This window comes from Lotus japonicus, chromosome 6, assembly GCF_012489685.1.
Source record: "Lotus japonicus ecotype B-129 chromosome 6, LjGifu_v1.2".
Taxonomy (NCBI): Eukaryota; Viridiplantae; Streptophyta; class Magnoliopsida; order Fabales; family Fabaceae; genus Lotus; species Lotus japonicus.
This window is the reverse complement of record NC_080046.1, coordinates 31,461,541-31,473,762: the sequence shown is the minus strand read 5'-3', so window position 1 is coordinate 31,473,762 and position 12,222 is coordinate 31,461,541. Positions and strand designations below refer to the sequence as shown.

The 12,222-nt window shown below is 33.2% G+C and overlaps 1 protein-coding gene and 1 long non-coding RNA gene across 5 annotated transcripts; one reads left to right on the top strand and one right to left on the bottom strand.

Moving 5' to 3' along the window:
- Positions 1–280: 280 nt before the first annotated feature.
- On the top strand, positions 281–1,539 carry LOC130726439 (uncharacterized). 4 transcript variants are annotated; one of them, XR_009014863.1, is made up of 4 exons: positions 281–675; positions 823–975; positions 1,107–1,190; positions 1,278–1,539. It is a non-coding gene; the product is annotated as an uncharacterized LOC130726439 (long non-coding RNA). The 4 variants fall into 4 exon arrangements; XR_009014862.1 differs by having other exon boundaries at positions 297–675; positions 861–975; XR_009014861.1 differs by lacking the exon at positions 1,107–1,190 and having other exon boundaries at positions 300–675.
- Positions 1,540–7,763: 6,224 nt separating this feature from the next.
- LOC130726394 (PHD finger-like domain-containing protein 5A) lies at positions 7,764–11,534 on the bottom strand. Its single transcript, XM_057577654.1, has 2 exons — positions 11,379–11,534; positions 7,764–8,402 (listed from the first exon to the last, which is right to left on the bottom strand). The coding sequence occupies exon 2, from the start codon at positions 8,388–8,390 to the stop codon at positions 8,058–8,060; it is 333 nt and encodes a 110-aa protein (XP_057433637.1). The 5' UTR covers positions 8,391–8,402; positions 11,379–11,534; the 3' UTR covers positions 7,764–8,057.
- Positions 11,535–12,222: the final 688 nt, after the last annotated feature.

The following is a 12,222-nucleotide window of genomic DNA, read 5'->3' as shown; positions in this document are numbered from 1 at the left end:
ACTACGCTCTCATGCATTCTTAGAATTAGTGGAATTTCACATGTCTATTCCACAATTCTCTATTCTTATTTTTGTACACGTGTCTTTACCAGCCTTTTTTCCCATTTTTTAATTACTCTTCCCCTTCCATTCTCTCTCTCCCACTAATGCGTTTCATTAAATTTCCTTATCTCCTTTCTGAAATTCAATCCTTGAACTCCACTATTTTTACTCCAACCGATAATCCCTTTAATTACTCATTTTGAATTTTCAAGATTTTAATTAATTAATTTAATACACCAACTTTCCACACAACATAATTATTATGTTCCAGAGTTTTCCTTTATCTCTACCCACACTATGCTGTTTCATCTCCTTCTTTTACTCCTTACAAAAAAAATCTCCTTAACTATTTCCCCTTAATTCTCCATCTACCCTGTTTGATAAGTGTGTGATTCCATTCACATTTAATTCCGCCGAATATATGTAGATTTTCCCCATTCTTTCCCTCTGCAGCAGCCCAATCAAACCCTATAATTTTGCCGTTTTAACTCCTTGCAGCCATGCCTCTATCTCTCTACCAGAGATGAGGTTTCGGAAACATAAACCACCATTAATGTGGATAGCTCCTTTATTCGAATTACAGATGGCGCCATCCCCCACCCCACCTCTCTTCTCCTATTTAAGGTCCATCAGGTATGAAGATGGATGTATACTTTCCTGGCTGCAATTATATATGATTCTGTACTATGTTGATCCATGAATAATCGCTTTTTCATTTTAAAACTCCAACGATTTAGAGATTTCTATTTTAATTTCTCCTTTCTCTTCTGATCTGTTTAGGTTATTTGTACAGTTTGACAAGAATTCTGCTGTTACAGATTCCATTCCTTAATGTCGTTGTGGATGGTGTTTTCCTTCTAAGTGTCGGTGTGGTGTTGTTGCTACCGTATCGGTTTCCTGTTGACATGGCGAGTGAAATAATGTTTGATTAAGGTAGTTTCCTGTAACAACTTAAACTCTTGAATTATGGATTTCCTTGCAGATAGATAAACGCATTTCATAAATTGTGTCTCTTAAGTTTAATAAGAAAGAGGTTTTGTTAATCCCCCAGATTTTTGTTACAGGTTCCCTATTCTACACATTCACAGGAATACATTCCTACATTTCTAAGTTAGTAATTGGAATATCTAACTCTTTTTGTGAAAGAGGTTATCTATTTCAAGCTGTTACTCTTTTTTCTCTTATTTATTTATGATTAGCAGTCATAATTTTGACTCTCTGTTTGTTTGATTCAGGAAAAGATTACAGATAGAGGCTCTCAATTGGCAAGTACAAGCTGGATCATCTGCTATCTGGATTTTACTATGGGTACAAGATGGATCTTCTGCTGAAATTTTCTTGATGGCCTCTATTTCCTGGTGTATATATGGTTAAGTAGAGAGTGAAACGATTAGTATTTCATTTATACTCATCTTAATTGTTTTTCCCCTTCTATGAGTTCTATGAGATTGTGTATGATTAATATTAAAATAGAATGATGACTTCAGTTGAGCTTCAGGCTGATTCCTGTTTGTTTTGCTTTTTCTTTTTGTAATTTCAGTTGTTACAACACTTATATTTTACATTGATAGTTTTGTTTGGTGCTAAGAAGGAGAAGCAATTAACTAAAATTAATGGAAGTGTTTTCTGATGGTAACGATGGAACATTGCTCAGTTTATTTAAGCTGGATTCTTTGATTTCAATATTGTGTTTCCTTTGGGATTTTTGTTTTTTTAGTTGCAATGAAATTGAAGCTCTATGAAATTGATTGGAGATATTCATGGATTTTTTGGTCATTTTTTATCAGTTATTATGTTATGGATTCCTTTGTGTGTATGTATATGGGCTTAATATGTATTGTTGCAAGTATGGGCTAGGTTTTTGTTTAAGCATTTTCAACAAGTTGTATTGACTAAGTTTCTTGGTACATAAGTTATGGAAAAATGTTTTTTCTCAACTTGAGCTTCTTCAAAATCTTTTATACATGTAGCATAATAAGCCATGCAGGGGTAGGATGAATCTTTGTTAAAGTTTTTTGATGCCGTTTGCTTAAATTATTGATTATTAGAATTTTTGTACCACAATATAATAAAGTATATTTCTTTCTACTGTATCTATGGCTATGACAATGGTCTCTAGAATACTGGATCTTTTACAGTGATTCCCTTAAGTGGGAATTGAAAACTTTCAATGGAAGGTTAAGAGTTAATGCTTAAGGGAGTTTACTAGGAAGACAATTCAACTCATAACATGGGGAAGGTGAAGAAGAAGCATGGGTATATGGAATCGCCATGTGATATGAATTATGGCAAGTTTAGTTCAATTTTAGTGGCTAAGTAGACACGCTCTCAAGTTTGTTTCATTGGCTATGGATAAGAAGATCCATGGTCAAACGTCTCTGCACAATCCATCTGGGAATATTAGGTGATTACTTGGCCTTGATAGAACTTCTAGCTTGCGGTTATTCGATGTAAAAGACATCAATGATACATTTTAATGTAATTTTATCAAATATTAATCTGAACTGCTTTTTATTGAAGTCCTTAAATTCTTTTTTAGTCGTATCAGTTAATATATTAACTTTTTTATTTTCCCTAATCTTTAATATATGTTTTAATAATAAAGATACATAAAATAAAGTAGAATTATTCATAATTGTAATATATGGTGTAGGTGAATTTCTTAAAAAAAAAGAAAAATTTGTTGTGTTCTTTTTCTTCTATGAATGAGTAGTTACATAAATACTATCTAGATAAATTATGTGGACTAAGTCATATCTAACAAATACTTTTTTTTTGAAAGTAACAAATACTACTTCCTCCGTTCCATTTATAAGTCACATTTTTTGAGTTTTTTTCCCTAATTATAAGTCACTTTGTGATACCAATGCAACATTTAATATTTGTTTCCACTACTAACCTCATATTTAAGATGAAAGAGGTAGTTATATTTGAAAAGTTTTAATTTGGAGAGAGAAATTCTAAGGGTGACATTGGAAAGGCTAGGTTTTTGTCTTACAAATTGCTTTTAATTATTTTTCTTAATCTAAGATAAGTAGTTAAAAGTGACTTATAATAAGAAACGAAGGAAGTAATATATAAGAGTTAGAAAAAAATAAATTTTAACAATACAGTTGCCATGTGCACGTTAGCACTAAATCCCCACATTACGTTTGCTCTAAATTCCCTCTTAATTCTCACAAAAGTGGGTTTTGGTTGAAAAAATATATAATTAAAATTGACTACATTATTTATTCTTCAGAAAATCACCACATTTAAATGGAAATATAATTATATTTTTAAAATCAAATTATGATAAAACTAAATAAAAATAATCATAAATTACTGGATAAAACTAAAAAGCTTTTACGGGGAATATTGGATAAAACCTATTATCTAATTTTTTTAGGTGACCCCTAATGTGGACCACTTTTAAAGTGGTCTAATTTTAGACCATTTTTTTTAACCTACTATAACAGGTCAACACATCTTTTTTTAAAGATATTTAATATATGACAAATTTTTAATGATATTTTTTCTTAAAAAATATAATGTGTTGACCTGCTATATCCAGTCAAAGTAGGTGGTGTAAAATTACACCACCTAAAAATGGTGCATATTAGGTTCTCCCATTTTTTTAATAGGTTTTGTTTTGCATTTTATGTAATTTATTTCAAATATTCTTTGTTATTAATTTTTTTTACTTTAATGAATACATTGTATTTTAATTTGTAGGTACTATCGAATTAGTTCTCAATATTTGCATTGCTCGATTGTCTAGAAAAAATCAGTTGTTTTTAGGCATGTTAATGTTGATTTATTTTTAGTCTCTTTAAGATTGAGTTATCTATCTTAAACCTTCAATATTTGCTTTAATGGTGTAAATCGAAGTTTTTTTAAAGTCTTCATTATGACTAAGATTTTTTCTAATTTTTTGTTTTGATTATAAGTAATTTTTTTGCTTATATATAATCAACAACAGTAATAAACTTTGCCGTGCAACGCACGGGCAGAAAATTCTAGTAAAGTATACATTATAATAATGTAAAAAGTAAATCATCAATTCATTTATAGATTGCTCTAAATAATATTTATTCTTTTTTTATTTTGCTGATAATATTTTAACATTTAGTTTGACTATCATTGAATTAGCATTATATTCAATGAAATTTGGAAGGGTCTTCATTCAGTTTAGGGTCTTCCTCACTGATCTGCTTCTTGTGACCTGTAAAAGGAAGGTAACACCCTGATTAACTTTCATAACCTTGTTTAAATTGTTCTTTATTTTTTTTAAGAAAACTTAAAATTTCTTAATTAATAAGCTAAAGGTCAAATTTATTTAATATAGTATAACAAAAATATGTTTACAAATGTAGGTATCGTATGATACTCCCTCCGTCCCTTATTATAAGTCACTTTTACCTAATTCTCTAGGATTAAGAAAGGTAGTTATGTATAATAAATTTGTAAAAAAATTTATTAACTTTCCTAAATTATCCATGAATTTCTCTCTTCAATTTAAAAGTTTTTCAAAATGACACTATCTCTTTCATATTAAATAACGAGGGTCTGTTTGGAAAAAAAAAATAATAAATTGTCATTAATGTTATAAAGGGACTTATATTTGGGGAAAAAAATCTCTCAAAATGTGACTTATAAATGGGGACGCGGAGTATAATATATATTTTTTGTAATAAATACAATTTTATTATTATAACGTTGTTTTAATTTTATTTATTAATGAATCACCAAAAAAAAAATTATTTATTAATCATAAACACTCACCTGATGGAGGAGGACCAGGAGGTGGAATGGTGGGATCATGTTTTGGATCTGGCCCTGTAGGTGGGTAATCCTCTATTTCATATAGGCTCTTTCTGTTCCCTGTTTATTCGATTAAAATAATATATTATTAAATGATACTATATATCTAATTATTTTGTTTAAATTTATAACATTAGAACAAGTACTATACCTATAACGCATGCAGAGTTTCAAAATAAAAAACATATGCAGGAGGTAAAATAGAACAGGATAAATAAAATGTATAATCGTCATCTTCTTATGAATAAAAAAAAATGTATAATCGACATAACCTGTTTCTTATTCCCCCTATTTTTCTTCGATCATTCCGAATGATATTCATTAATCTGTATGCATTCCAATTTTCTAAAAATATAATTTGTATGAGTTTTCAAGAGTGCGTGTTATATCAATTAAAAGAACAATTAGATGCATTAGAAAAATTTAAGAGTAAACTTCAAAATCTAAATTTATCTCGAAAAGGTGATTAGACACTTATCTTTCTAGTAAGAAAATAAGTAAAATATCCATATAAAATGAAAATAAAATAAAATCAGGGACTGAATTGGATCCCTTCTTTTTATCTTGTAGGGAATTAAAGCATGCCGTTATAAAACACATGAGTAAAGTAATTAGGCATTTGATCATAATTTTGAATAAATTAATCCTTTTTCAATGATTATTTTACCTATTTCTCTATCTGAGTAAAGCAATTAGGCATTTACCTTGGTGCAAGTTGGTAGCAAAAGACATGACAGCAGAGGAAAGCAAAAGGAATAGCAAGCATTGTGGAACTAGCGAAGCCATCTCTCTCGATCTCAATTTTGTTCTAGAATAAGATAAGATAAAATGACCCCAATTTTTTTTATAGAAAAATTGTGGGGGTAAAAATAGATGTATATGTACGCTTTCATTTATTTTTATTATGTTACCAATGTGTGTGACGTCAGCGATTTCTTTTCCATGTACATTTATTGATGAAAAATTATATCGTTATCGGTTACGTCAAAATTAAATACTCTCTTTACTTATGCGGTAGATTTCCAAATCTTCAGTCAACGCTATTAATGAGACTACTAATTACTTCAACATAACATATTTGTTATGTTAAATCAATATCATTATGTATATACAATCAAAAAATATCACTATGCATATAATATGTATAATTTAATTTAATTATATAAGCAAAATTGACTTGACTTATACATTATTAATAATAATAACAGTAAAATTTGACCTGACATTTATATTATTAACAAGATTATTATTTATTAATAACCATTTATATAATCATTATATTAGTCATTAAAAAAATAAGCCTTATATCTGGTCTGCCCAGACAACTCGCCTCAATGCCTAAAGGGTCTCACCCTGTTTCCTACGAATTCCCTTGACTAGGGCGCCAGCTTAGGGCGTGACACTCTATTTAGTCCATATGCCAAGAAGGCGTCGAATCTGAAGCATGAGGATGAAGTGCACCCAACCTCTTTTCCTTCAGTATAGGGTGTGACGCCCTATGCAATCTACATGTCAACAAGACGTCAAATTCAAGTGATGAGGATGAAGTGCGTCTTTATAAGTGCTCACCGAACTTTCACATGCTTCCTTGACAAATTTGTCCTTTCCATTAACCATTAATCACATCATGTGACGTCCTAAACACGCCTTCTCACCTGCTCCAATGAAAAGATATCATTTCCCATAAAGTCATAATTACAACGCTTCATGTCATCCACAAACGACGCAACCACCCTCACTTGACAGTAAATGTATCATTTGGTGAGCCTCAAACACATGGCAGCATTTGTTATTCTCCTTCCAACTGTTACGCCTCTAGTGAACACAAAACGCCACTATTAGCATTAATTAAGTTGTTAAATGCCCTCGATTCCAATCCCCCAATCAACGGGCGAGTCTTTCCACTTCATTGAGTGGTGACCCTATAAATAGGAGAAAGAAAAGCAAAAGACAACTTTGCATCCTTCCTCATTTGCACTTTGCCTCTCTTTTCTTCTTTGAACCTCTGTTCAAACTCCCTTCACCCAAATGGTTTCCTCCAACGACGATCAGGCTCAGACCACCGCTAACACAACCGCGGACTACTCAAGCACTGGAACAACAACCTTTCCCCACGGATTGCCTTGCTCATCAGCCTACCACCGCTGCCAGCGCCTCCACAATCATTGGTATATTTAACTGGTGTTACTGTGCCACATCACTTTAATGAGGCCACTTGGCAAGGTCACCGGACCACCACAATCAAACTTTACTCCGGCGTGAGATCATATTTAAATTTTGCTTGTTACGTAGGGACCAAAAGCTTAGTTAACTCTATTAAGATATGATATTTAATAAAGAACCTTTTGTATTAATTCCTAAATATACAATTATTGGTATGAAGACTTCTGAAAGGTTAGTATTTTGTGAAGAAAAAATGTCTCAGAATGTATTATTTTACCATTTTCACAATTTTGTATTGGTAACAAAAATAGTGACAACATACTACAGAGAACCTGCATAGCTTTTCATTCCAACAGAGAACACACTAATTCTACGAAATTATATACCATACTCTTAAATAGCTAGAAACCACAGATCCATTAACTAAATAGTATGGTCAATGCCCATTAGCAATGAACGAATTTAAACAGAGAACACACTAAAAAAATATCTTTGAGGCATTCAAGCAAAGCAATGAACGCACATAGCATCATCTTAGAGTAAAAAAATAGTATGGTCAATGCTCAATAGCATAACTTACCTCTGCATTTGAATCTTTGCTTTTAGAACATATACACCTTGCTATGAGTTAAACTTCCCACACACATACTAAAGATGAGTTACCTTGGACTCATGGGAAGTGAAAGCTAAGGGTACTGCCCTTCAACAAGCACAAATGCCAGCAGAATTTCAAGATACGTAACAGTTTATCAGGATATCAGGAATTTCAAAATCAGCAATATAAAGGTGATATAAATACAAGCACAAATTACGTTAAACCTCAAGCTGAAGACAGCTGCTAACTGAACATATCATAGTCTTGTCACTGTTCATGTTGATAGCACAAGACTAACTCTTATGATCATTAGTTAACTCGCCAATCACTTAAACATTGTACAAGATAAAAGTTTTCATGCACTATGTCTCATATGCTGAGCTTTCGATACGGAGCAAAACACCAAAAGGGAAAAAAGTTTCAGAGGTACAAATGTCTCCGTAATCTGACCTCATCATCTTTTCTTAAAACCATACTTTTTGCGTTCGTAGAATAAATCAGTTTTGGCACTCCCTAAATTAACAATTTTGGGGCAACCATCCCTGTCTTTCTCCTGTTGTGTGCATTCCTTGCAGTAGTAGGCATCAGATATTCCTACTCCTCCACAAATGACGCATCGACCCTGAAATGATCCGTAGTTGCATTCATCGCAAACTCGGACAAGTGTACAAGGACGCACATATGAATCACAGATCACACACTTGCCATCACATTTTTCACACAATCGTCCAATGGCGATTCCAGGTTGCTTCCGGCACATAATCAAATCAGGATGATGCTTGGCCATATTTTAAACAACCTGCTCAATGCAGAAAAAATTTATGTTAATACAACCTTAGGTACTGTCTACAATTGAAGGTTGGGCAAAATATAATTTAAATCAGTGAATTAATATAATTCTAGTATAATGAGGTACAACACAAAATTTTGCAACAAATTGCAAAATTTTGGGTTAGTTTCGTTGTGAGCTTCATAACTAAAATTCACTGGCAATTGGCAAATTACAAAATGTATTTAGATCATAGGATCAAATAGTCTCTTCCTCACATTATCCATAATCCTACAATGCGATCTTTATCTTTTAATAAAAAAATGGATTTTGGAAGAAGCCAATAGCCCAATAACCAGAACAGACAACTGAGTATCTCCAAAACATAAAGAATCACAGCGCTTTCAATTTTCCAGTTGATGTCAAGCTAAAGTGGCACCGCAAAATGAAAATATTCAACAGTACTGTTTCTGACAAAGTTGCTCATATAGGGCCAAACAAAGTCACAACTATACCACCTCCACGACAGGCACCAAAATCTTGTTCTGTCATTTGACTAGGACAACTATTGTGAAGAAGTGGGAAGTACAAGGACTAATGTCTTATTCCTACCAAGCTGAGAAGTGAGAATCCTCAAACTCCAAGGCCTAGGAGCTTATCAGTATATGGAAAAAAAGTTAAAGCTATTATAGCTTACACTATATATCTCACCCAGAAGCAAGTAGCAAGAGGTAGTATTTACTGGTTCTTTCTATAGCATTAATTTGAAATGTCAAATATGTGTAGGATAGGTCATAGGGAAGAAGGCTCACTAATTTTATCAATGACCTTAATTTCCCACTGTTTCTATTGTTTGACACATCACAATGCCACAGGAACCTCATGATAGTCTGATACTACTGACTCTACAAAAACTTAGACACCTCTAACATGTTCTAGCTTCAAGAACCAATTTCTATTTTCTATACCAGTCATGCAGTAGTGCTTTTAAAAAGCATGAGCCCAAAACAAATGCAAGAGGTATTGGCAAGATGATATCTAGGCAGCAAGCATCAATTTGAAGTAAAAACATAACCCTATAGAACTAAAGTCTGGCATATGGATAAAATGAACCAAGACCTAACCTAACTCATCTCACTTAACTTAGTGAATTTTCCCAAATTCTAAAACATTTTGGCATAGTAGAAAGTTAACTGCAAAAAACAAGGCAAGTACCATAGACATAAGAAGATGCAAACGATAAGCTTCTTACTAGGTGTAAGAGATAGTGCTAGTTAGCATAACTTAGCAAGTTATTTAAAACTACCTTTAAGTCTGTTAGTTAGTGGTAGTAATATTTCCCTCCATTTCCAGTGTTCTGTTATTGAAATTTGAATATACTGCTTCTATATAAGCAGTTATTGTATCTCTTTACTAATTAATGAAGATCTAGTAATACATTTCTATACTTTCTGGTATGATTCTGATATGGTATCAGAGCTCCCTTTCTTCTCTCTGCTCCTCTCACTAGAGAGAATTATCATTGTGGTCAAGGGCCATGACGACGGCTTGGTAATCAAAGAACAAGATCCAGTTTGTCGATGGAACTCTCCCTATGCCAGAAAATGGTGATCCACAGTATGCTCTATGGGATCGATGTAATACATTGGTTCTCTCTTGGATCAACCACACTTTGCATCCATCAATTGCACAAAGTGTCCTACGGATCAAAACTGCGGAAGAAGTGTGGAAGGACCTAAAGGATCGCAATTATCCGGGAGACATTTTTCAAATTTCAGAGTTAGAAGAAGAGATTTATCTAAAGCAAGGTGAACAATCTATATCAAAAACTATTTAACTCAAATGAAGGGTTTTTGGCAAGAAATCCAGAATTTTAGACCTCTACTCTACCTACTTGTGCTTGTAAAATTAGGTGTGCTTGTGATGTCATACCTACGATTAAGCAGTATAGAAAACAAGACTATGTGATTATAATTCTTAAGGGAATGAATGACCAATATGCTTCGATTAGGTCTCATATAATGCTAATTGAGCCTCTTCCCAGTATTAACAAAGTTTTTTCTTTGCTAATTCAGCAATAGATGCAAATGCAATCTTGTATTGATGAACATAAGGCTTTGTTAGCTAAAGGGAATTTTGATTTAAAGAACCGTGTAGACAAAACTGAGGACTATAAGATTAGGAAGAAGAGGGAAATTTGTTGAAAGAGAAAGAACATTTGTCGGAGGAAGGAATACAAGGGTTTGTCCATATTGTCAAAGGATGGGTCATACTGTTGACAATTGGTACAGAAAACATGGTTTTCCTTTCCCCCTCAATTTAAGAAGTCATACACAGCTGCTAAGCCTAATTGTTACAATGCTGAAATTGAAGACCCTGATGATAGTGTACCAGCATAATGGCTTTGCTGAATCAAGGACAAGGCACAACCAATCAAATTACTGGCACACCTAATGTGGAAACAGGTACTGTCTGCATAGTTTCTACATCTTTAAAATCTCTATCTTGGATAAAAAACACAGTGGCAACAGACCACATTTGCCACTCGATGCATTGTTTTCAATCTCAGAGACCATATTTTTAAAGCCAATAAGGATTAATTTGCCTAATGGAAATCATGCTATAACACACACCTAAGGGACCATATTTTTCATACACTCTCTCTCCCTCACTAACATCTTGTTCATCCCAGAGTTTATAATCAATTTAATTCATGCAAACAAAAAGCCTCTTACTAGGGTCAATAACAAACAAGCTTAAGCTATGTCATACCCACGTCACAATATTAATTTGGAAAAAAATAGCTCAATCACCAAACACAAAATAATTAAAAAAATAGAAAACCCTTTGAACCATTAAAGAAAATCAACAGCTGCAACACTCAAAATCAAACCCTTACACCCAAAGAAAACATGGGTCATATTGTTAGCCGTGGTTTATTAAAAGTGCAAGAAACAAGTGAGAAATTAAACGGCAATGAACTGATGAGAGGATCTGTGAACTAACCAGAAAACGATGCTTCGAAACTAGCCAGAGATGGAGAAGAGCTCGATGGTGTCCACACACTTGTGAACAAAGAGCGTTGCAGAGTGGTGCCGTTGGGAGCTGCGAAAGTGTGACATGAAATGGAACTTATCAGAATAATCCAGACACACACAGGCCCAAGTGAGCCAAGCCCAATCCATAAATATTTAATGGGGATTCTACTTTCTAATAATTTTTTGGCTTAAATATGTTGGAGGTCCCCCTAAAATAGGGGTCCTTTGGTTAAGACCCCTACAAAATTTTTTGGGTGGAATAAGCCCCTAATTTGAAAATAATATATAGTAATAAGCCCTTGCCGTGAGATTCTATTTAATTTTTGATGATTCTGAAAACGGCGTTGATGTGGATTATATTTTGTGAAAATTACTCAATTAAAGAGGGTGTCACGTAAGTAAATTAAGGTTAAAAAAATAAAAAATAAATAAAAACCCAAAGCAAAAAACCCAAGTAAAATCCCCAAATGTACTTGGGTTTTTTACTTTGTTAACAAAGTAGTATGAACAATTATGGTACTCTAACGTGTTTTCTGAGTGTGCTCGTAACAGGCTCTGACCTTATCTCAATCTCACACAAATCAGAAGCACTTTGCTTAAAGAGTGACCCTAGCAACGCTTTTGCAATCTCTATGTTCAATCTGAACAGTAGAAAAGCTTCAGAAGATCTGAAGTTAATCAAGCTCTGACGTGGACTCAACTCACTTGAAGTTCTGAAGATCCAGAAGCTGAAAAGTGGAGACTCTGAAGATCCAGAAGCTGAAAAGTGGAGACTCTGATGTCCAGAAGCATAATGGCTCTGAAGACCAAGT